Raw genomic sequence first — 25506 nt, 5'->3', positions numbered from 1 at the left:
AAGCGACAACTGTCAATTTTAAGCGATTTCAGCAGGAATGTCAAACAATAGTCAAATATTCGGTTTATTTTTGGAAAATTTTTAATTAAAAAATTCCTAATTTCCACGTGATTTGCATAAGATCAAATCTAAAAATGTCAGCGCCCGAGTCCAAAGTATCCCTTTGCAGCAGATTAGGGCTGAAACCTCTTACATCAAAAAGTCTGCTATTTTACTATGCACCAGCCCAGGGGGTGCTTAGCTATACAGCTCTTTCAGTCAACGTTATGAACCCTTCCTTAGTTTTAAGGTAAATTTCATCCATACGCTCTACTTGAACAGAAAAGTAACTAAGAAACATATTTAGAATATTTCCAAAACGAGATATCACAAATGTCCTGTTATTCAACACTTTGGTAGGAAGTGGTTTGTATCTGTATAACAGACCGCATTTAGCTGCCTTACCCCAGAAAGAAAAACTACTTTACAGGTAAATTATGCTCAAAATATTGTGGTGTGTTTAATACATGATTAATGATCATTTAAGTGCATTTGGTGCTGTAACATTCTCACTGGGCTCAGTGCTAATTTGGGCCATCATAAGAAGCGTGGTACCTCAAAATGTGGCCCTCTGTACAGTATGTGGCATAGGATCAGGCCTGGCTCTTATAAAAATAGCTAAAAGCTACTCGAATTCTGTGGACTCTTTGGTAGCCAAAAAGTCCTAATTTTTGTGTATTTATTTTTTCTGTATAGTTTGATAATGTGTAATTTGTTGCTTATTTTATTATCATTGTACTAAAAGCACATGAGTTATTCAAATAAAACTATGAGTAGTTTTTATTATTTATTCACTAAATTAAGTTTTATCCATTTAAAACAACTGACAATAATGTCAGAAAATTGCAAAGTTGCAAGAATACAAGGGAGGCTAGTATATTGTTTGATATGTTACTATTTTTAAATAATATGTGGATAATAAAATGTGCCATTGCCTGGTTGTAGCTGAAAAAAATAGATAAGACATATAGATAGATAAATTTGTTTCTAAGGCCAATATATCAATCACCTGGTAACTTTATGAAGCAAATAATTTCCATAGAAATGGAGGCATTGACCAACTCTCTGCTCTCAATTGAAATAAAGATAATCTGCTGACCATCAAGAAAAACAAATGTGTAGGCATGTATTATAGACTGGTGAAATTTCAACAATTTAACAAATTCTGAAGGGTTGTCAATAAAAGATTGCTTCCCTCTTCCAAAGTTTTAAATAAACTGAAATATTAGGAGTGTAAACTGACCAAAATTTATTGAAACTTGACATGAATGATTTTCAGATTCATCAAATCAAATTTTTTGAAATTTTAAGGGAGAAAAAGGTCCTTTAGAATGAACAGTAGAATATAACTAAGGTATTGGTTTAGGTATTGGCTTAATTTGAACGATCAGAATTGAGTTATGACATTTAAATTCCAGCATTCCTTCATATGCGTATAAAAACATAGTCAGTGGTATCACTATTTCTGGTCTAAATGGTGAACATTTATTACTATATTCAAGAATCAAGGAAGTGTTCTTTTTTCTACGTTTAACCACCATTGTGGTCAACTATGACCAATTAAGGATCAACAACAAAGTGCTATCCAAGTCCTAAACAACTTCCTTTTTCCTTAGCTCCAGCAGCAAGAATTGATATCTTTTCCTAATATGCAACGTGATGTGCGAGACGATCATATTAACATTCTTCAGACTCATACTAGTCATCCATAGATATACATTCAGGTATCAATGCTTGAACAATTTTAGAATTATGTTCCTTAAGAAAAGAAATTTCAAAGGAAAAAGTAATATGCTGCCTGTGGATCTTTACTCATGTGAAAGACAGTTCAGTTTTGCACACCTTGGAATATCTCAGCGGGAGTTCTGACCTTTTTGTATAATACTGATATCAGGTGTAGTGACGTCAATGATAGACTTAGGAGAATATCTGTCTTTGACCTCATGTTTACTTGAGATAAATCTAAAGTGTGTTTGTTAATATATATTTATTTACAATTATTTTCTCGCTTTGTAGGGATATAATACAAAGTGGCAATAGTATACAAACAAAAATACATAACATATAAAATTTGTATAACGTCATTAGTGGGCAATAAAATCGATAATAAAATATATTTGGCCAAGATAAACTGGACTGATACAGTCGAATAAGATACTGTAAGTCTTAGGGGAAAATATCACATTAATTACCTCTACCGCCTCCTGCCAACACCGAATTATCTAGTCTAAAATAGTCATTCCAAACATGCACGCGAAGCCAATAAATACAGCCAAGAACTGTCTAAGGCCGCTTTTCCTTTCATTTTGCAAAATCTCGAAGAAGACTACGTACAACAAAGTACCAGAAGCCAAGCCTTGAAGGAACACTGAAATCACCTCTGAAGAGTCCTGCTCGATGTTGCTAATGGCCATGCCGATGCCGATTCCCAAGGGGCTAACTACGGCGAAAGTGAATACATAGATAACAACCAAGACGTTCTTCATGTTGGAAGAAACCAGCTCAACTCCAATGCAGAAAGCTATGACTAATTTGTGAGCGCTGACGGCTCCGAACATGTACCATACATTTTTAGCGCTGGACTCTAATCCCACAGCGAGCCCTTCAAACAGTTCATGAACAGATAGAGCTAAAACTACCAAGAGGCCACGAATTGCCTTTACTGTAGAGTCTACGTCTCCGTGGACAAAATGGCTATGATGATGCTCTCCGTGGTGCTCGTGATTGTGCTTGGAAGGTTTACCAAATTCTGAATTATCAATCACTTCTGTAAGTTTTGTTTCTTGGGCTAATGATTGCCTTGGAGTGTCTCCTCTTCTGATCGAGAGGGTTCTGAACAATGTTGAAGGGTTGCCGGCTTTCTCCTCACGTCTAAAACAACATTATTTACTATGTTACTTCAGTTTGATAATTTCAAATACCTGCGCAAATAAACGTGGACGCATTCCTCCACTAAATACATCACAAAGAACCCAATGCACATCAAAAGTTCAGCATAATGGATTTCTATATTCGGAGTAAAGTCGAGCTTTTCAAAGGATTCGGCAACTTCAGGCAGCAAGTGGAGAAAGGTAGTGCAAAGTAAAACTCCACCTCCGATACCTGGAAATTATAGGAGATCAGTGACGGTAAAAATGAACATAAATACCGGCCTATGTTTTTTTCAGATTCTCTCCAGCAAGCAAATAACCCCCTCAGAAATTTGGAAAAGTCACAAAAACCAATTTAGAAATCTGAAAAAGCTCATAAGAACACGAACTTCTCTGAAAATTTTCAACGGATCTGATATAAGATAAATTGGAAAAGTCTTTTAAAAAATCTCAAGATTTTGTCAGAAAACTCGCTCAAGAATTGAATTCACCTTTTGGGATGTTGAGAAATTTAATTTTGTTTTATTTTTTTTCACACCCTGTATATGCTAAAATGTACTAAATTTACTAATATATTTTTATGCATATGTATTACACACAAAAAACATTGTTTGAAGTCGTTTGCAAAATCTACACCTATAGCATTTTCCCAACTGCAAAGCTATGCCTCAAGTGCCCCACTAATACTACTTCTATGTGGAAATAGAACATGATTCTTACCAAGGAGCATTTGCACGTATTTATTGCTGTCAGGAGGCCCCCCCTTTTTGTCCTTGCTTACCAGCCATTTGGTAAGTTTGATGGGAATTAGCCCTAAGGTGAAGGAGCAGAGGAAAAGTACGCACATGGCGGTTGCTTTTGCGATGTTGGGGTTGGAGCCATCATCGTCCCCATTCTCGTGATTACCATGCAGTGGTACGTTAATAACTTCCATCACTGATGAAAAGTTGGATCTAAAACAAAATTGACCTCTAAATACTAATAACAATATAAATGTGTATTTACTTTCAAATTTACTTATGGATATGTAGACTACTATATCTAATCGTAAGTGGAAAATGGTACTTGTGAACGTCTTTCCTGGGGAATCATTAGTAAGGCCGATCAATGATTCTAACGAACAGGAAAGGCGCTGATGGGACTGAATTTTATATTAATGCGAACAGGCAAAAAATGTTATTTTTTGGCAATTTATTGTGACTAAAGAACACCTGCGTTCCCATGAGAAATGTTATACTGAACGTCTCCTCAAAGAATAAAAGGAACAAAAATAGTATTCTGAAGGTAAATTTAAGACAACCAGTAGAAGTTACATAACCCAACGTCGCCCATAAAAATTTATATCTGCATTAAAGAAATGTAAAACTAGTTTTGTTGATTAAATCTGAATGAACTTACCTATTTTGAGTTTTTATTGATTGAGAAGCCGCTGTAAAGTACCAGAGAGGAGCACATATAATAGTTCCCTATTGGTTTCTGGGAGCTGTCAATAACTTCATACACTTTTATACTACTTCGAAAATCTGGGTGCCCTTGCCGTAATTTGAAATAACAGTAAATAATAATCTGAATTGTTTGCGATAATTCAGGTAAAAGTTTTTCAGTAGGAAATAGATGCCGTCTGCATTGTTTCGATGCAAGGAACCGTTTTTTAGTGGATTGGAAATTTGTTTACTGTGGGTTATTATCTTAAGCAATTGTCTTGGAGTTAGATACGCTCCTGACGATTCAGCTGCAAAAAGCAAGGGAAGATTTGCAATTTGCAAGATGAGTGCGTGCATCGGAGATGAGGTCTATCACTGAGTGAAGAAGAAGATAATAAGTTTAATTGTGTGAATGAGGACAGCAATACATTGTTTTCTGCACGAAGAGGCTCAGAAACATGGCTTTGGTAACGTTTTAAATTTTTATTTATTTTTTAATTTTTTCCAGTCAGGGTTTTATTAAGTCGAAACCAAAAAAGCTCCCAGTTTTTGAAATACAGAGCAGGGTCAGACTTTAAACTATTTTTTTTTAATTTTATTTATATCACAGTATGACTAGCAGTTATTAACATCTATGACTATTGAGACTCAGATGCGTTATTTCTCCACCGAACTTTAGAGAGTTGCGCCATTGATTTCTCTCTGTAAGAGAATTTCAAATGTTCTTTTCGCATTTTTGACATTGTTCCCAATACTTTCGATCTTGATGTTCTATTCTGTATTTTGCTGCCGCAGCCCCTGTTTTAAAATTATCTACTTGTTAAAATACGTGACAACACAGTTCAACTGGGAACTGAACTGAAAACCTGCTAGCGGCGTCATGAAACAGAGTTTTTTTGGATATAAGTGGACCATGAAAAATATCAACCGTGTAGCGTAAACTTAGATTTACAGTAAAAACTTGAAGCAAATATCTAAAATACTGTCAGTGCTAAGGAAAAAAATTGAAAAAATAATTGAGGCTGTAACGTCCTGTATCTCGAAAACTGAACATATTATGAGTATTATTAACTATACATATAAGCTGCTTTAATGACTTTAATAGTGAATCTTTTGGCTGCTTTCATGCATTAAAGCGATCAACGAAAATCTGATCCCACACAACAATTTTTTTCTGTTTAATGATTATTATTGATGATGATTGACATAATGATTTATATGGACATGTATGTACTAATAATCTAAAAATAATTCATAAATATCGTAAATCTAATAAATCATTAGGCATTTTATATTTCTACAGACCCGCTTTTCGCATTTTCTGGTCAAAAAGCAAAAAAAAAATGAAAAGCCAATGTTTACCAGCAGTAATAAGTTAAAGCAAATATCACGCTATTGACAAAGAGCCCATGTACAACTACCTTTGTAATCACAATTTATAGTGTCAATACCTGATTTTAATTTTAGTCATACCTTTACGAAAAAGATGAAATTTCGACATGAGACCTTAGTATGCAAACTTAAGGTGTAGGCAAAATCAGGCTCCGTTCCAAATGTAATGTTTCTTCAAGTGGCCACTATTCCGCAATCATCTGATGAGATCTAATCGATCATACAGATTTCTCTCTGTTACTAATACAAATTTGATAAATTTAACAATGCCTAGCACTTTAAGATATGTTTAATTAGGCAACGTACTCGATGACGGAATAACCAGCCACTAGAGAACAAAACTCCTTTTCTTACCTTATAAAGTGAAATCTAGATAAAACAAATAAGATACCTGGCCCCTATATAGACACAAACCAGCGAAATCACAGTTATCAAATACGTCTGTTATCTGTGTCCTCGCATATTTATATAGAGACGTTCACAGACTATTAAGTGCCTCATATTTCTATAGATACCAGATAAATAGATACTTAATTAAAATCTTATAACATTTGACATCATATCTGTAAATATTAGATTGCGAAACAAAGTATCTGCGTCGCTGATAGATAACAAAATTCGATTTTAATCTTGCCTAATTAGACATGTTATTTTTTTTTGTTTTACGATGTATTTCATACCCAGAGAATTCCAATTTAGCACTTTTCTAATTACAATCCTGAGTGGTATCTAGGTGCCTATAGATATTTATAAATCGAGAAATTTATCAAATTTCAGATATGATGGCTCAAATACGGATTATAGTAAATTACAATGTAGTCCACGTGTCAAATAAAAATTCTTAAATATAAGATATATAATAGTTAGAAACAATGCTTCTAGATTGTAGGTGACGTATATAAACCTAACTAATATTACTTATTCAAGCAGGTTTACACGTCGCAGGTTCAACTCGAGATCATAAAATTTATGGTGTGGTTTTTAAAAGCTTTCAATGGATACAGACAATAAATATTAAAATTTTAAAAATAACTAATGAGGGTTTAAAGGTCGCCATTAAAAATGATTAGAAAACCAGGTCACTGAAATATTTTTTAAATTTAAAATTTAATACAAAAAATAGAGCCTTGCTCTCATTTCCTTGAAGAGGAATTTACATTTAAACAAAAGCACATCTCTAAAATTATGGAAATTTGAATTTAAGCATGAGTGGCGCCAAAACTTATATTGCTATGTTTGGTGGGTATCTTTAAAGATGCTATAGGAAACAGAAATGAAAAATATATCTTTCTTTTGCCATAATTTTCGTGTGTCGGCTTCAGAACGTCACAAACTTCTGGCGAAAAATTTAATAAATTTGCCTGCATAAATATCTTTAAAAATGGTATATTTAAAATATCGCGAAATCTCACTATAATGCTAACAACTTGGCAACACCTGCTACATTTTCACAGCCGTAGTGCCGTTGGATTCGCATTCGGTGGACGTGATTATTTGGAAAGAAAAAAACTGCTTCTGGAAAGTGATTTACCTTTCGAAAAATTCAGCTTTTCATCAACTTTAATGGTAAAAATGAACTAAAATTTCTACGTAAAAAAATGAATGAGCTCATTTCAAAATATAGATTTAATTATTATTGCATTGTTTTCAACTTAATATGCTACCTGCAGGATTTTACAATAATTCTTGTGCATTATATGTGTGAATATGCCTCGTCGACCTTCTCCTTTGTGACAAGACAAGAACACCACCACGGTCACTAATACATGAAACGCCACAAAATCGGCTTGTTTTCAGGTTTTACGGTTTCTAAGTGTTACCCCGAACAGACAAATCTTATACGCATTTCAAATTTTCAAACATAAGAAAACCAATTATGGAAAGTAAATTAGTCGTCGCTCCGGAACCAAATTATTCAACATTAATTCGAAAAGGGATTTCTTTGATTTACCGAACAACAATAATTTCCAAACCTCTAGGATGTGGTAATTAAAGTAATCATCTTTGTCAGACCTGTCCTTGTTTCACAAGTAGTAATTTAATGTACTTTGTATTCCCCATGAAATCCGTGTCCCATTAGGAATTCACGAGTTAACACATAAAAAAACAGAAACATTAGCAAAAACCCACAATTTTGCAACTAATTGTTGCTTCGTGCTTGCATATTACGATATAATTTTAGAAATCGATATTTGCATCAATTCAAACAGGCAATGCAACTATTGTCAAAAGCGACAATAATCTCACCTTTTTGCTACGGAATTTACTAGAGCAGATAAAATTTGGATCTTGGAACATCCGGCTATTCAATAATGGTAAAATTTTACGAGACGCTTATAAAATTGCTGTTTTAGTACAACCGCAAATAGACGGAGACAAACGATTTTTAAATTGGAAAAAATTGGAACCAGGAAGAATTTAATTCCTCGTAACGCCCCCGGTGGGGCTGCGTTGGTGTTATACTAGTTCTAGATGACATAAGACAACAAATAAAACATTATTCCGTCTGTGCAATTATATTTTATTGTTATTTGCTGTTTTAATGCCTAAAACAAGGGGGGAAATCGCGTACATTTCAATTCAACAAACGTCCGTAAAAACCAAGAAGACCACAATGATATAGTAAACCACAAACTTCGATTTATTAGCACCCACAGCTAAGGGAAACCCCTTCAACAGGAATCCCCTTGGGATATAACTTAGCCAAACCCATCAGAAACCACAGTAATGTACGCATACCAATTATTACCAATAGGTACCATAGATACCCTCTCTCTTATGAAATCAAAATTTTGCCCACCACTGAAACACACTGACCAGTGGTGATGTTGAAAGTTCCTGTCGGCCGTTAAGAGTCGGTAGATATTTCTTTGGCAGGAAATTATTTCGCCATCACTCAGTATGTTGCATTATTGGACCAGTTAGTACGATTTGTGGTGTTCGTGGTGAGTGTATGTGTAAGAAGGTACTTGCAGTCAGCGTGGTGTGTCTTGGCTTGTTTATTGTTGGCGGAGGAGTACTGGACCTCGTGGAAGGTTGTAATTAAAGGAGGTTTTCGGTGAGTATAAACGTATTTTAAGTCAAGTAGATGGCATTTTTCAGTTTAGTGTCAAGTTTAGCTACATCAGTTTAGCGACCATAGCTTTACGATTTCAAACGAAACTCATAAACATTCAAAAACATGTATTATTGAGGTTTATCTATATATTAGCTTCAACAAGAATGAGTTTTAAATTTCATCTTAACTTTCAATTATTGCTAAAAAATGTTATTGTATTTACCATGCATGCCATTTTTTCTTCTAAAAATATCTAAAATAATTTTCCAGAGATTGTATCTTTGGTAATATGGAGGCAAATACATGTATAAGTTTTTTTAATTCACTTTTTTAAATCTAATTTTTCTAGCATATTTGCAATTCTGGTAAAAACTTTCATTTGGGATCGATAAACATATAAACATTTTTCTAGCAAAGTTGTTTCCTAAGTAAAATTACAAATAGTTGAAAAAGTGAGTTATTCACTGTTTGATCGTCAAATATACCACTGAAAACCCTGCGTAGTGCGTTCGAGTTTTAGTACCAAATAAAGCTTTTCTATCATTGCATATATGCATACTAGTTTTGGAATATACAAAAATGTCAAATCAACATTGTACTCTCTTCTTAAAAGAAACAATTTCTTTAAGGCCCTTGATTTTCAACTGATTTTACCATTGAGTTCAATCCTTCCATATTCCTCCCAGTACGCGCTTATTTCAATACCAATTAGAACTCAGTTGTTATAATACTGACTTTGAAAATGATCAATCTTTAAAATTTGGATTTCCAGTATTTTATCATGGAGCGCAATCCCTGAACGCTCTACCTACTATGCTTCCACTTTAATATCAATTGCAAATCTGTTATTAATGCTTGTATTGCTGACTTTATGCCATATAGAAATGCCATAATCAGTAGCTAATTATGCTCCTAAGTCAAATTGCTAAATTTTAAAAGCGATTACTTTTTGCGTCTATTATTGCACAAGGCCCCTGAATGCCTTAAACGGAAATACGCCCCTGTTTTAAACCCAAAATAAAGCTATGTCAATTTTTTAACGAAGGATTTAAGATCGTATACAAGTGCCATAACCAGTAGCGTTCTAAAAAAATGAACCAAAAAAGATTATTTTCTAAACATTCATTGACTCGTCCATTTCAATAACCTCCAGATTTGTCGCTAAACACGCTCCTGTAAGTACTATTTAAGATTTTACACAACAGAAAAGTGTGTACAAGAGCGTACCGTCCGCTACTGTGCTGCATTTATTAAAACTATGAATTATTTTAGAAATTATTCTTTAATCTGTTTTTTGATTGAATAGAACTTAAAGGCGACAGAATCACCTTGCGATAACTATAACAATAAAAAATGTACTTTGGGGAAATTTTCACTCATTTACAATAGTATTTCTGTAATCGAGTTCTAAATGAGTCATGTTTAATTTGCATTGTTATTGCAAAATTGCAAACACCTCTTGGATTTAGAGCATTAAAACAAAGCCTACCATCAACTTATCTATAAATGAGGTCATTTCTGGGACATTAAAAGCTCTTTATAAACTCAAAAGCAGTGAGTTGAACCCAAAAACAATAGGGCAAAATAGAGACTTACGTGTTGTTCGCCATGACTTAATCCAACACAAAAGCGCCACTCAAATTACGCTCGTTACCAATTTCTTCGCCATTAATAAGCCACTTTAACCCTTTCTCTTTCAAGGAAGGCCGATAAAGTTACTCATTGCATTGGCCAGCGTCCTCCAATCCCAGTCTTATCCATGCTTCAAAGATCTTTCTAAACTGACTATTCATTGTTCGGTATCATGAATAAACAATTTTTGTAAACTTCTACAATAACGAACCCCTCTGTCCTGGTTTTCGATTATTCTTTTAGCATCCGTCTCTCTCTCACATTGGGCTCTGTGGTCGCTCAACACACGTGATTAACATCAATGAGCTAGTAGTGACCCTTGGTCTTCGAGCAGATAGAGATCTAAAAATATTTCTTTCTGTTATTTTAACAATAATATTAATAGCTAAGTCGCAGCAGAATTTAGGTCTTGTTTATTTATTTATATGATTAGTAGCTTTATGGTAGTGTTCCAGGTCTCGTGGGTTAAATTAGTGTGTTTTGCGTAAACGAAGATGTTATCTGCTAAGTCGACAAACTCAGGTATGTCACTGACATAAATCATTAGTTTGAAATTCTTTAGATGAGTATACAACGAATCCAAGATGGTTCAAAGAGTGATTGAAACGTCTAAGTGGCTCAAAAGTTCGTCATAAGTTTAGTGCAGGTGAGGTGGTATTGAAGAAATTGTTTTACGATCTAACAATAATTATATTTTTTAATGGGTACTTTTACCATCACTTAAACCACTCATGTTTTCATTAATTTAATTTGCTGGTAGTATGGTTTGCCATGCGTGAAGTTCCCTGAACAAATGGTTATTACCTACATTATGCCAGCACTATTCACTAATCATAATATAACTGTTTAAATAATCCTGAAACAATAATAACTACTTAAATGACAATATTTTTTTCAAGAATAATAATTATCTGCCTTTGAAGGTTTTCTAATGTTTAGTTAAAATAACCGATGTGTGTATCATGTATGTACTTATTACAATATGCCATGCGTTACTGCGACACCACACTAAGTGTTTCATCGAATTAATAATTTACTTTTATTATATTTATATACATATTCATTTATATTTACTACCTTTATTACTTGAATATAGATTTTTAGATCGATTACTCTCTTTTCTGCGTAATAAAAATCTTTAAGAGTCATTTCATTAAAGCAACAAGCAGCCGTATTAAAATTAAACATTAACCAAATTTTTATGTAAATAAAATGCTTTTAGGGGGCTGACTTGAGATAAGTAGACAGATGATTAATTCGGCAATAACAAACATAGCTCCAGCGGCTAGTTATTCACTTGTATCTCGCATTACATCCTGTGCAATTTAGGTAAAGCCTGTTTTACATTTTATTTAAGGACGTCATTGTTTATTGTTGACCGCCATTCCATAATCAGATCCTTAAAGTTATTCACGGAATTTACTTAAGTTTTTTGACCCAAACTGGTCCATCCACTAGTTACATCTCATCGCAGGTGTGGTTTTAAACTAAATAAAATATTGTTATTACCTAACTAATTTCAACCAGTTTAACAGACAATTAATTAGCACAAGGCTGGTCTCAGACGGACTCTCTTTGTTTTTTGTCTCTGAAAAACCAATTAATGCAAATTCAGGAGACGTCGTCTTGGGTCCCGAATCTGAAGAACAACCGTTGATTGTTGATGATGGTACCGTTAGCGCAATTTCAATTTTAAAGTCGGACCGTGAAGAAGGACAACACCGATCATGCAAGTAAAGAAACGTGCAGTTCAACAATGCAAGTAATTACAGGTGAAAATGGTTCCATGTAATCGATTTGGCAAGCTAAGGGAAGTACCTAGTGCTACACTCGATTATACATAACAACGTAAAATGATGTGGATGTTGGATTCCTAGTCAACCTGGTTAGTAACACGCCCAGCGAGATCAACAGGGTTCTCTATTAGAACTTCTTCATTGAAAATTCCATCATTACAGTTTGAACCCTTGATTATTGAACTTTCTGCAAGCAAATGAATGGGAGAAAGTATCCTCGACTCTATAAACCTCCTAAGGTTTGCATGTGCGAAAACAATATTTTCACTTTATTTTAATTTGAAAAATGCAAAAAAATATTCGCTTTATTGCAACCTGTTGACGACATGATTCAACAATTCAAAGTATCTGTCCCATTAAAAAATCATAATTATAATTAATTTGAGTTAAACCAGTTGATGCAATAAAAAAATAAACTACGCTGACGTAGTACCAGTGATGGATTTTACGGCAAAAACTCTCTCATTATCCGTTATTACTTTGTCGATATCTTCTTGGATAAGTGAAGTACAGAGTGGCATCCAAAATCCACAGTTTTTAAAAACACCCTGTATCGACCAAACCAAGATGAAGACGACTTCTCTGTCTTGTCAATTATCGTTGCATAAAAATTAAGCACGGCATTGCGAAAACTGCATATTTCTAATTTCAATAATATCTGACATGCGTCATAAAACAATCGAATTTGAAACAGCTTGTACTTTGCGCCCTTGGGTGTCAAGTACCTGTATTTTATTAGGTTTCCTTGTAATGGGTTAATTCATATGTACTATACTTACATGTGAGAATTCCCCCAAGTTTACATCGCCTCTTCTCTGAACCGCCCGCAGTGGAACTGACACATATACAGCATCATAATTTAGGTGGACTAATAGGACAGACATGGGCGTGGGTGTCAAAGGGCGATAATGACATATCTGGGAAGAGAGAACATTTGAACCAGGGGGACAGGACAGATTGGTTTTCTGCTTGGTCTTACGAACACAGGGTTTTCGTTCATTTTATTGTAATTTTAAGGGAAAAAAATTGTTTTAACAGAAAGGATTGTCTTTATTTCTTACATACGTAAATTTACCAGATATTACTTACCGAATATACTGGAGATTTTGTGAAATTTTCCTCACGGAGGGTGACTCCAGAGGTTAACAGGGAGGCCAAATAGAAGATTCTCCATTTCCCGGTTGCTGTAATGCCGGAATTCGGGTTGGAGTTCATGAAACTTCAATGTATAGGCTCTTTTTAACATGTTACTCTATAGGAGACACGCTTTTCGTTAGCAAATTACCCATTGTTAAGAAAAAAAACAAGCTAAAGGCGAAAATGTTCTGATTCTTAGCAGGAAACAATACCTTTTGAATGCAGCATTCCCCAAAACATAACCACAAAGAAAAAACAAATGAAACCTTTATTCGTATAATAAGTGCAGATCACGTTTTAGGTTATATTGCTGTCTCTCTCTTATGCAAAGGACTAACTCCTTTAAGCGTAATCTGCTCCAAATTGATATATAAATTTGATTTCACCAATTCATTATTAAAAAAAAAAACTTACTGCGCAAGATTGTTATAATAGTTCAGACATTTTGGTTTAAAAATAATTTTAAGTTATTTAATTAATAAATACTTAACATAAGTTTTCATGAAACTAATCAATTTATAGTCGAGGAGCCTGCGAGCGAGTTAATAAGGCGATGTCCATTATCAGTTATGCAATAAATATATATGATATTTATCCGCTTTATTCTATTAGAATTGGAAATGCACCTGATTGTACTAAGACTGTAATGCATAAGTTCATGGCTGCGCAATAATATCATATCTTGTCTTTTACAATCAAGTCGGACATAATAATTATTAATAACTGTACTGAATGATTTATGTCTTTGCACCTGAAAAAGATAAGTAAATAAATTAAAAGCAGCAAAATGCAATAGGGAAACACTCGCCCACTTTTTGTCGGTTTATGAGCAAACTTGTAATAAAAGCAGAAAATCAGGACACTTTTTCTTCATTAAACTACTCGACATTAAATTCTATCAGTTTTTTCTACTAAAACTAAATCGAATCTTCCTTATTTATTATACTTTCTTTTATCAAATGAAAAAAACTTAAACGGCTGCTACAGGCGTTACTTTCCAATGTTACTATCAGTAAAAGTCTTCTTGAGAATGGGAAACGGCGTTTTCTCAGAATTGGAAAAGTGCGTTCTTTATGGAAGAAATGAAGACATTCAGTTTATAACTCCTCAAAAGCTATATAAATTGAAGAACACACATTGAGCCAAAGATAAATTACCATGCATGCATTCCTAGGTTCTTTTGCCTATAAAATAAATTAACAGGCAGGTGAACAACCTATAAACCTTAGCGATTTTTCTTGCGTCTTGTTCACCTCAAGCACGCACAATTTCTTAGCCGAGAATTAATGGCTTCAATTCACCCGAGAAATGTTCATATTGTTTATTTGTCTTGTAATATATTACGTCTTGCAACATCCACACTGTTTTGTTTGCTAGAAGCTCTTAAAGGTAGCGCATATAATACTAACACTTGCAGGTAATGCATCATTTATAGTTTATTTGTTGGTGGAAACGTTCCTGGCAAATGTCCAACTTGTAATTGATATTGCTCATACTTTCCTCACTGTATTTCCTATAAGGCCCTCAATTGACTCCTGGATTAACGCAGGCAAGATACATTACAAAGTATATTTTCCTCCATCACAGATCTCTTGCAAACCTACTTCATCGCCAGCGAAGAATGACCATCGCTTCTTAACCTCATCAGCACTCAGCAGCAATGGAGACCACAGAAAGCCAAGCCGGCTCTTCGAGCAGCGACCTCATCGTCGCCAAAGTGGTGGCGATGCTCGTTCTGGGTCTCTCCTCCTTCCTCCTGGGCCTCCTGCCTCTGAAACTAGCAAAACTGCCCTCATTCAAATCCATAGACGGAGATAAGAACCTCCTTCTCTCGCTGCTGCTATGCTTTGGAGGGGGAGTGCTCCTTTTCACCACCTTCATCCACCTCCAGCCTGAAGTCAGGGAGTTCTTTCAAATCTTAGCGGCCCATCACAAACTGCCCAATGTCGATCTAAAAGGTGTCCCCATATCAGAGCTGGTTTTCTGTTTAGGTTTTTTTTTCGTGTACTTAATTGAGGAACTGGTGCATATGTGCTTGGATAAGAAGGTTCATAATGAAGCTCTCCATAGGTAAGAGCATTTTATCCGAGTTCTCTCAGTTAACACATTTGTACGTCAATTTAGGTCTCTCTCAATTCGCTGCAATTCTCGTAAGGCGGATAATATGACCATCCCCAGAGTGACCCTCACGAAATTTGATGATGGTAACATCAGCTACATCTCTAACTCCAATAAAGAGCTGCTCAATTCGCAAACCACAATAAACATTGAGAAGCACGGAGGGCACTCCCATCATGTCCTCGACGACTCCATAAAAAATCCTCTCGGAGGGTTCTTGGCTGTGGTGGCTTTGAGCTTCCATGCAATCTTCGAAGGCTTGGCCGTAGGGCTGGAGGGCAGCGTGGAAAAGGTCTGGTACCTGTTCGGGGCCATTGCCACCCATAAATTGGTCATTGGATTCTGCGTGGGAATCGAGCTGGTGACATCCAAGACCAAAGCTATGTTGGTTGTATTGTACATTGGCACTTTTGCTGTGGTTACCCCGTTAGGTGGGTATATCGCATACGTTTTATACCGAATTATATGTTTCTGTGCACCTCCAGGCATTGGCATCGGGATCATTTTAAGCGACTGGGAGAGCAACCAGGAAAACTTAACTTGCGTGGTACTCCAAGGCATGGCCGCTGGTACTTTGCTCTACGTGGTGTTCTTCGAAGTGCTGTCCAGAGAAAAGGACAACAAGCACAGTGGAATGTGGCAGCTTCTGGCAATCTTGGCAGGATTCCTGGTCATGTTCGCCTTGCAGATGTTAAGTGAGTAAAATAGTAATTCGGATCTGAGTCAATTTGAGGTCAAGTTTATAGCCACAATTTGATGATTATAGGAGGCAGTTTCGCAATTTTTGCGAGCAGGGATGCCTGCAGTTGATTAAAATTTTTGTTTCAAGGATTATTTTACTCGTTAATTAGAAAATTTGATAGATTTGAGGTTTCTTAGTGTTTTTGCTGCGCTGAAAGGATATTTAGTTGTTAGATGGGGGCCCGTAAAAACGAAAGTTCAGACACCGTGCCATCGGAAACTCAGTTTATATATGATGCCTGTAGATCAATAGATGCGTTCAGGCGTGAATGTTAATTAGCCTTTCGTAGATTGACCGCTCATGACCTTCCATCTACCTCTAGTATACCAACTTTTGCTTTTACTGCAGTCACATGATGGTACCCTACTTTCTATAATCAGGTTTGGTTAAAAATCATTTACTTCCTATATTCTTTGATTCACCGAGTTTTATTGCGGTTGCTGAACTTGATGGGGATTTTTCGTTGCAACAAAGCGTTCTTGAGTCGATTTTTCCACTTACCCGCGTTCTACAATAATACAGAGGATGACGCGGTCTGCCTTCAAACTCAACCTTTTTAGGTCTTTTGTAACCGCAGTCCTCTCTATTTTCGGAAAACCCATTAGGTGCCGTGTGAATCGAGATCTCATAGTTCAGCATTAACAAACAAAGAGTGGCCATGGCGGATGCTGCTGAAAAGGTAACCCTGGCAGCGAAATACAAGGATACTTAAAAGGATTAGTAATTGCAATTGGGTTTTTATCAATAACTCTTCCGCAATATCGGAACTAATCGGCGAAGACCTTCAACTTGATTTGAAACACGAAACTTTCTTTGCTCAGTGAATAAAACGCAGTGGTCGTAAAACACTGAAAATTCACTTTCATTCAGTTGTATAAGAATTTTATAATTTCGCTAAGCGAATTAGTCAAAGTTTTTGCGACATTAATTTCTCCATTTCCTCCACAAATCAATTTCGTTCTTTTGAGTTAATCGACATTCGTCTTACATAACACTGAGACATTTATTTCAAGGATAGACTCGCCTCTCCTTTTTCTTCCATTATTGCGTCAACCTTGAGTAATACAGTAAATACAATAATAATTCTCAACTGATTGGTCAAGCATTGGGTCAAGTTTCTTGGTATTTTCTTGTTGCATGCATGCACTATTAAACTGGTAAAAGAATGCTCTTCCTGTATCACCTAATAGGCTGCAGTATTGTATAAAATATTAGTGCTGTTGAGAACGTCTTCATGAAACCTTGAGAAATCTATGATTTTCTAGTGGGACATGAACATTCTCATGGGGGAGCTGGACACCACCATCATCACCATGAAGATGAAGACCATCTAAATTTTGAAGCCACCACTCAAGTTGGGCCTGTTCTCGGTCGATAATGATTATTTTATCAATCCTACCTTTAATATGCTTCGTTATTTGAAGTAATTTTAGTTTTTAGGTTTCTCTTGAGCGGTGCCATTACTCGTTATATTTTATAATGCGGCGAATTGCGCATTAAAACGTGATATTTTTAGGCACTTATTTTGTTATAATTATTTTATGTATAATTTATTTTTATAGCTGATAATAGAAACTATTTTAGTATGTCCAGTTTTAAGATAGTTCTAGTGATTTTTATGCAATGGAAAGCGTATAATTTATTACATCCACATATCACGTATGAAATCACACCTGCTCTAAAATGAAATGAAAGCAATTATTATAAAAGTATATCGCTTTTTTTGCTTGAGGCTTTAAATGATTTTGATCGCTCTGAACATCAGTAATTTATGTATGTTTTTATATAAATAAATATTAAGTATTTTAAATAAAACCGTCAAAGTATTTTCTTTTAAAAAAAGCAAATTCGTCTGAAGTATTGGCATTTTTTAGTAATATTCAGTATCTACCTTTAGCACAATTTGCAATTAAAAAAATAACAATAAATTAATTTTATGATAAAATTGCGTCTCTTTTTGCCCCAACTAACGGCATCCTTGTCTTTCGTTATATCTCGCGCCTATCACTGAAATCTGTGATAAACCTGAGCGCTCTGGGCTTATTCCGTCTCCTTCCAACTTGTATAAGTAATGGCGAAAAAGGAGACAAATATACCGAACTCGGCTTATGACACTGGTGAAACATTCCCGTGTTTCGACCGTAGTGACTTCTCAAATGCATGTTTGGGCGACTAACTCTCATATCTCGTCACATAAGATAAATAAACAAACAAACACCATAAACAATTCTGCAAATGTTTCACAGGGACACGTTCTATATCCAACAGTGAAAACCTTACACGAACAGAGTCCCAAAGACAAGTTTATTACTTTGGCAAACCTTTAAACCCAATGTAACCCTTCTGAAGTTTTTATCCGCTTTTCTGCCTTACGACTTGAAATATACCAGGTCGCCTAGTGCGAATTTTAGTCATAGTAACGCACAGGTAGGGATTTTTAATAAGCCGAATAAGCATATTTGCTGCTTGGATAGTACTAAATCTGACCTTTTGTTGCCCAAAACTCACAAGACATGGCAACGCCAAACAAAAAGAAAAAATAAAAAAAAATGTTTATGGATATTCACTAAGATCGCAGAACAGTTTATTTAAAAGGTACCTTCACGTGTTTTTGTCCTTAAAACGACTTAAGATTATGTGGTAATTTGTTATAGGGCCACTAGCCTTTTCTGGACTGGCTGACATTAAAACAGAATGGTAATATAAACACATATGTACATATCTTCATCAATAACATACATAAACACCCAAACAATTTTGCAGACGTCTGATAAAGGCAAGTTCTGTATCAAGAGTATCAAGCAGCGAAAATCAGATACTGACATAGTTCCAAAGGCAGGTTTTCACTTTGCTGAAGCCCTGGGCCAAGTGTACCCCTTACTGGAGATCATATTTGCTTATCTCCCTTACAGTGATCTCAAAATATGCCAGGAAGTATGTGAATCATGGAGAAGCAAAGCCCTAGAGGAGTTGTCAAGGAGGACAGCTCCAAGTTGGTTTACCTGCTATAAAGTGGGCTCGAAAGCATATAAAGCTAATTTCATCTCACATAGTGCAAATTTTAATTACAATAATGTAGATATAGGGATTATTTTGTATGATAATTACAGGATCAAGCTAAATAAGTATATTTGTTTACATAGCAATAATGTGGAATTAAGTCAAATGTCTGGTAAGTTTTTTTTTAATCAAACTATTTTCAATTACAATAATTTTATGATAATTAAAGTATAAAAAAAGTTTACCATCTGGGCTATATAGCCCAGCAAGCAGTGTGTGACCAGGGAAAGTATTTTTGCAAAAACAAACAATAGCTTTCCAGGATATATGAGACAGAAAGTTAGTGGTCACTGGTTGAAACCCAACCAAAGGTGGTGAACTTTTTCTATAATTTTAATTATGGTGGACCATTAAACCACTTTTCAAAATTCATTTTTAAATTAGATCTTTTATAGGATCAATTATTGGACAAAAACAATATATATATATCGTTGAGGCAACTGCCAAAAATTACTTTAGACTAAATAAAGGAGCAGAATGTCTTGCAATTTTGCAAAACACGGCTATATGTGATTCAGATTTAAAACAGATTACTATAGACAATTAGAAAATCCTCCTATTTTCAATTTGTTTTGTAATAACATGCTTCCTCTATAACTGATTCTATAGTTCCAGAATATCTAGAAAAAGAATTGGTACCTAAATCGGTTGATTATTGCATGTTATCAGTACATAGAGTAGCCTCATACTTTGATACAAGCAATAGATGCCTTACAGACGTCCAGGTATCAATCCCTACTTAAAACGAATAAACGTGTACTAGCTAGTATTTATGCTTTTCAGTATCATGGTTCGACGTTTGACGGAGTTTTCATACCAAAAATTCCCTCGGTAAGAACTGTAATGTTCCATTGCAACCCCAGTAAAAAAAAGGAGGTTGAGGCAACTGTCAAACATTACGTCCGGCCTAACGAAGTAGCAAAGTGTCTTTTGTTATTTTGCAAAACACAGCTATATGAGAGCTTGTATACTTTACTGGAGTGTTTGTTACCCAAGTGTGTGATTGTAACATCAAAGTACTTGTTTCCTGGAAAAAAAATTTAAGGGATCATCCAAATTCGGTAGCACTAGGAGGAGGCGTGGTAAGAGGGACAAAAACCTTCCAGAAATTCAATCATGACAACAAAATATATACAGTAAAGGACACAGTGTGCATTCTGTTTTTGAAAGACCAGAATTCTTTGGAAGACAACTTTAAAGCATATTCTTGTGTTATAAGAGGAAATCATTTGTCCAAGGAAGAATTCGACTCAAAGCTCCTTGACGTAATAAACGAATTACTTGTAAATTTGCCTTTATTATACTCTGATTTTATAGTTGAAGAAGAATGTGACGTTAAAGCGCCATACTTTAGGATTTCGCCTGTGTTGCTCTGCAAAGTATCAAGAATCAGAGTTGCAGTCATTTCATGATGTATTTCCAGGGATACCTTTGTTAGGACTAGATGCTTATGGAGAAATTGGATGGGATTGTTATCCGAATGCACGGTCCGAAAAATCTGGTATGTTTTTCTTTGGTTTTGAGACTAATAGTGAATAGAAAAATTGCAGAGGAACCTCACGGGGCTAAAAGGTTGAAGAGAAATAAGAACTGCCCTTGTGCAGAAAATATTTTCTCAACTATTGTTGTGCTCATTACTTGGGATTGATTGCCCTTTGATGGTTGTATACCTTTTAAGGAAATAAAGCTGAGAAAATTACCCATATATTTTAAACTTATACTTTTACAAAACACTGAAACACTCTACCACTTATTGAATCCTCCTCCACTATTCCTAAATCCGCCTCCTCCTCTGCCGAACCCTCCACCGCCTCCACCTCTGCCGAACCCTCCACCGCCTCCTCCTCTGCCGAACCCTCCACCGCCCCTTCCGCGACCTCCTCCTCCAGCATTTCCGCCCCTGAAACCTCCGCCACGGCCACCACCACCTCGACCGCCGCCTCTGCCTCCAAAACTATTACCTCGACCTCCTCCATATCCTCCTCTAGAGGGCCTTTTCTGAACAGACCCTGGAGGTTTTGGGAGAAACCTTTGCAGAGGCAGGAGTTTTGCTGGGTCAATAAAAAACTGTGGAAGTAACAAAAAGCTTAATAGCATAAATTTTGAAAAAAAGAAAAAACTTACTTTTTGATTTTTCTTGAAACTCCCTGCATTCATGTTTTCGCCTAACCTAATGGTCACCGAATAATCCCGTATATTGCCAAAAATTTCGTCTATTTTTCCAATCTGCTCTTTGTTTTCAAGGTAGATTGGCGCATTAAAGAACGGAACGTCCTGTATTTCTACTTTACATACTAAATCATCTTGTACACTGTAGTCGAAGAAGCCTAATGGAATCACCTAAAAATGGAGATATGTAATATATGTGTGTGGATATTTTAGCAATTTATTACCTGTTCAGGAGGTCCTTGATCATAGTTTCTGTTGCCACCACCACCTCCAAAGCCTCCACGTCCACCTCCTCGACCACCCCGGCCTCTGCCAAAACCACGTCCACCTCCTCTGAACGACATAGGTTTAGAATTCAGTAACAAATCTTTGAACAAGGAAAAAAGATTCAGGTAGATTACAATAAAAGGTAAAAGGAGATGAAGGACTGATACCAAAAATTAAGGAAAAATTTGACTAAAAAGATAATCAAAATTGACTTAAATGAGGATATAAGAGAGGTCACTGAATGATAATAATTTAGAAGGAATTCTTTGATAATTTATTGAGAAAATGGAAATAAAGTTGAGAACAAGAAGATAAAATGTAAAAACAACAGCAAAAACACGTGGAAAAGCCGGTTATAACAAGGCTATAAACCTGTAACTTTACAAATAACAAATGCATTTAAAGCACTACATTATAGTTCGTTTATTTACCTAAAAACCCAAAACTGTTAAATGACTTTTTAGGTCTTTCACGTTAATTTTACAGCTAATTTTAATAAAATTTCACTCCATATTCACAGTTTTTAAAAAACGTAAATATAACATAACCCCAAATTGCACTTCACTGACGTTAATTCACAAATGACAAAATGTCATAATATATTATATAAATATAAAATGGCGCACAGAGTAGTCTTTAATAAAAAAAATTAAAACCTTCAAATATTCTACAAAATAGGATTTATTATCTTATGTATTTATTCTCAAAGTATTAAACACTGAGGAATCCATCAATATACTAATTTCGAAGTCACATTTAATTTGAAATATCTCTTTTTCTGTGATTGGATAGCTGCCTACCTTCGCTGACGACACTAATTTGACCTTTTTATTTAATTGGTCAGAAATAGCAGATCGAGGTGGCAAGTAGGCGACTTAGTCAGATTTCTTTACCAGAACCCAATAAACCGGATATTTTTCAATTTATGCTAACAGTGAGAAGGAATTTATTCTAAACCTTTCAGGCACCCTAACAAATACTTGGCGACAAAAAGAAATTCATAATAAGAGGATCAAGTCTAACATAAACGTAGCTGAACGGTACCGCAGTGACGAGAGCCATCGCCACCCAGAATTTTTTTTTCAATTTCAAGTAAATTTCCAGAACTGCTAATCAGTATTTTGTCAGTTTTTTGAATTTGAATCACAGAGAAGTCATCGGTAAGTAAGCGTTCACTTTAACTGTAATATGAAAACTTGGAGAGTGCTAATTCCCCTTCGGTGAATTCCACTTTATTACCAGCACCTTAACCATCAAATAAATACACTATATATATCATCAGAACTCAACCAGTATGTCTCCCCCATATAAACTCTCGTACTTCAACATCATGGGTCTTGGTGAGCCAATCCGAATTATCCTCAGTTATGGCAACTTGGATTTTGAGGACTGTCGTATTCCCAAGGAGAACTGGCCTACAGTAAAACCCAGTAAAGTTACCCTTACACCTAGAACTTACCTTAAATTGAAAGTAACATACAATAGATACCCCTTTTGGTCAAGTTCCAACTTTGGAGCACAACGGCAGAATGTTTCATCAGAGTGTGGCCATTTGTAGATATTTGGCCAAGCAGGTCAAACTGGTAGGCAAAGATGATGTTGAGGATCTTGATATTGATGCTGCAGTTGATACTGTTAATGATTTTAGAACTAGTAAGTGGGTAGTTTTGGTGGTTGGCTTTGTTGTTTCAGTGGTTGTTGTAGAGGTGGGGAAATATCACTATGAAACTGATGATACTGCGAAGGATGCTTATGGGAAAACTTTGTTTGGGGAGATTATTCCGTTTTACTTGGAAAAGTTAGATAATCAAGCTAAGGAAAATGGTGGATATCTTGTTGGAGGCAAGGTATTATAGCAATTTGAGTAAGAGTCAAGTTTTTAATTTATGTCTTTGCAGCTGACTTGGGCCGATCTTTTCTTTGTCGGGCTCATTGACTATATCAACTTCATGGCCAAGAAAGATCTACTGGCTAACGCGCCAAATTTGCTGAAGGTCAAGGAACATGTGGCCAAGGAGCCTAACGTTAAAAAATACCTGGAATCGCGTCCAACGAATCATTAGTTTGAAGTTAATTTGCAGTTTTCAATGTTGTTCTGTTGCCAAACATTTAGAGTGGAGCAAAATTTGACAAATTTTTAGGGACGTAACTGTTTATTTTTTTATTTATTTTCTATAGCACCTTATGCAATACGTGCTCGAAATTGATGTTGTGGTTCATGTTCAAAAGTGTTTATCTCATGTTTGCACAGTATTATATTGGAATTGTTTATGAGGAGTTTAATATTACAATAAATAGATTGAGATGTTATTTCTAATAAAGCAAATTAATGTGAAAATATATCTTTTCTTGTAATAAACATGTTATAATTCTTTTATAGGTTGAGGCAGAGGAACCTAACGAATTTCAAATATTTACCGCTTATTGCAGCCATCGATGGAACAGATTTTGTGGTGGGGAGTTAGCACATGTGATGCTATTTCAATAGCTATAGAGCAGTGGACGGGGTACTATTGTGTATTTGTCCTTAAAACATATTTTAAAAATGGTGACTCGATCATTGCAACGCAGCGACTTTTTCGCAGACATTTTAATGTTCCTCGTCATGGTGCGGTTTCAAGCCGCAGCACCATAAATCTGTGGGAACAAAATTTTTGGTAAAGTGATTCTGCATTAAAGAAAAAGCCACCAGGTTCTGTTCGTACTGTGAGAACTGAGAATATCGGAGGTGTGAGAGTAGCAATCCAACTGCATTCTTGCCCTTCAGCGCGACAACAAAACTTTACAAATGTCAAGTTGCAGCATTCGTAGAATGTGAAGAATTTTCATCCCTACAAAATGGTCATCGTTTTTAAGAGTTAACTGAAATAAACCGTAATAATCGCGTGTTTTTTCCCAACAATTCTTCGAATTATTAAATGAGGGTAATGTTTTAAACTTGTTGCTTATGTCAAACGAAGCTCATTTTCAATTATCGGGGTGTGTTAACAAACAAAATTTACCCTACTGGGCACCAGAAAGCCCTCATTAACTCAACAACATCCCTTTCACAGTCAGCGAGTAACTGTGTGGCGTGTAGTAGGATTATTAGGGATATTTGAGTCCTTTTTCGAAGATGCTACAGGTAATGCGGTTACGGTTACATCAAACCGCTATGTAGAAATGCTTCAAAATTTCTTAGTAACGTAACTCCGTCAACGTGGAATTGACCTTAACATTGTGTGATTTCAGAAAGATGGTGGAACTTCACATACTGCTAGAGCATCAATGAATGTATTGCGCCAACTATTTCATCGACATTTCATTTCACGATATGACAATATTAACTATCCTGCCCGTTCCTCTGACTTAACTTTTTACGATTATTGGTTATGGGATTACTTTGAAAGAAAGGTGTATACACCTCGTCCTGCCAATATCCAAGAATTAAAGCAACACGTTAAAAATGAAATTGCAGCATTCCTAACGCTATGATTGAGAGACTAACAGAATATCTTTGAAGAAGACTAAAACAATGTGTAAGAACCAAAGGAGCTCATCTGATAGAAGTCTTATTTAAGCAATAAAATGGCATGATCGTTTCTTTATGATGATATGTAGCACTTAATAAGGAATGAAAATGTTTCGATATTATTTAATTTTGAAATTCGTCAGGTTCCTCTGCCCCACTCTGTACATGGAGAAATAAGCTTTTCATAAAACTCTTATTCAATGTTCTGTTATCACCCGATGTTGCTTTGGCTTACATTACATTAAATTACGTAACACGACAACAATGACTTGCTAAGAAGATCAACAACAA

The 25506-nt window shown here is 35.5% G+C and overlaps 6 protein-coding genes across 8 annotated transcripts; 4 read left to right on the top strand and 2 right to left on the bottom strand.

The window, feature by feature from the left end:
- Window positions 1–33: 33 nt before the first annotated feature.
- On the top strand, window positions 34–838 carry LOC136414524 (uncharacterized). The gene is made up of 3 exons (XM_066398581.1): window positions 34–289; window positions 347–469; window positions 527–838. The coding sequence occupies exons 1-3, from the start codon at window positions 135–137 to the stop codon at window positions 705–707; spliced, it is 459 nt and encodes a 152-aa protein (XP_066254678.1). The 5' UTR covers window positions 34–134; the 3' UTR covers window positions 708–838.
- On the bottom strand, window positions 708–10551 carry LOC136414523 (zinc transporter ZIP3-like). Its single transcript, XM_066398580.1, has 4 exons — window positions 10380–10551; window positions 3630–3862; window positions 2961–3141; window positions 708–2910 (listed from the first exon to the last, which is right to left on the bottom strand). Exons 1-4 carry the CDS (start codon window positions 10391–10393, stop codon window positions 2262–2264), a joined length of 1077 nt encoding a protein of 358 aa, XP_066254677.1. The 5' UTR covers window positions 10394–10551; the 3' UTR covers window positions 708–2261.
- On the top strand, window positions 8473–18023 carry LOC136414522 (zinc transporter ZIP1-like). 3 transcript variants are annotated; one of them, XM_066398577.1, is made up of 5 exons: window positions 8473–8783; window positions 14936–15418; window positions 15473–15897; window positions 15952–16161; window positions 17474–18023. In XM_066398577.1, the coding sequence occupies exons 2-5, from the start codon at window positions 15009–15011 to the stop codon at window positions 17584–17586; spliced, it is 1158 nt and encodes a 385-aa protein (XP_066254674.1). In that variant the 5' UTR covers window positions 8473–8783; window positions 14936–15008; the 3' UTR covers window positions 17587–18023. The 3 variants fall into 3 exon arrangements, with proteins under 3 accessions (XP_066254674.1, XP_066254675.1, XP_066254676.1); XM_066398578.1 differs by lacking the exon at window positions 8473–8783 and adding an exon at window positions 10789–10937; XM_066398579.1 differs by lacking the exon at window positions 8473–8783 and adding an exon at window positions 10943–11061.
- Window positions 18024–18418: 395 nt separating this feature from the next.
- Window positions 18419–20967, top strand: LOC136414540 (uncharacterized). The gene is made up of 8 exons (XM_066398651.1): window positions 18419–18803; window positions 18863–18905; window positions 18972–19380; window positions 19878–19993; window positions 20052–20263; window positions 20314–20533; window positions 20586–20769; window positions 20819–20967. Exons 2-8 carry the CDS (start codon window positions 18903–18905, stop codon window positions 20914–20916), a joined length of 1242 nt encoding a protein of 413 aa, XP_066254748.1. The 5' UTR covers window positions 18419–18803; window positions 18863–18902; the 3' UTR covers window positions 20917–20967.
- On the bottom strand, window positions 20940–22259 carry Gar1 (Gar1 ribonucleoprotein). The gene is made up of 4 exons (XM_066398657.1): window positions 22136–22259; window positions 21662–21804; window positions 21393–21608; window positions 20940–21335 (listed from the first exon to the last, which is right to left on the bottom strand). The coding sequence occupies exons 2-4, from the start codon at window positions 21779–21781 to the stop codon at window positions 21012–21014; spliced, it is 660 nt and encodes a 219-aa protein (XP_066254754.1). The 5' UTR covers window positions 21782–21804; window positions 22136–22259; the 3' UTR covers window positions 20940–21011.
- A 348-nt stretch (window positions 22260–22607) lies between these two features.
- LOC136414547 (glutathione S-transferase-like) lies at window positions 22608–24002 on the top strand. Its single transcript, XM_066398658.1, has 5 exons — window positions 22608–22864; window positions 22987–23134; window positions 23190–23357; window positions 23409–23551; window positions 23603–24002. Exons 2-5 carry the CDS (start codon window positions 22999–23001, stop codon window positions 23765–23767), a joined length of 612 nt encoding a protein of 203 aa, XP_066254755.1. The 5' UTR covers window positions 22608–22864; window positions 22987–22998; the 3' UTR covers window positions 23768–24002.
- The last annotated feature ends 1504 nt before the right edge of the window (window positions 24003–25506 follow it).

Source organism: Euwallacea similis, chromosome 17 (genome assembly GCF_039881205.1).
Source record: "Euwallacea similis isolate ESF13 chromosome 17, ESF131.1, whole genome shotgun sequence".
NCBI classification, from domain to species: domain Eukaryota; kingdom Metazoa; phylum Arthropoda; class Insecta; order Coleoptera; family Curculionidae; genus Euwallacea; species Euwallacea similis.
This window is presented reverse-complemented; position numbering and strand designations above follow the sequence as displayed.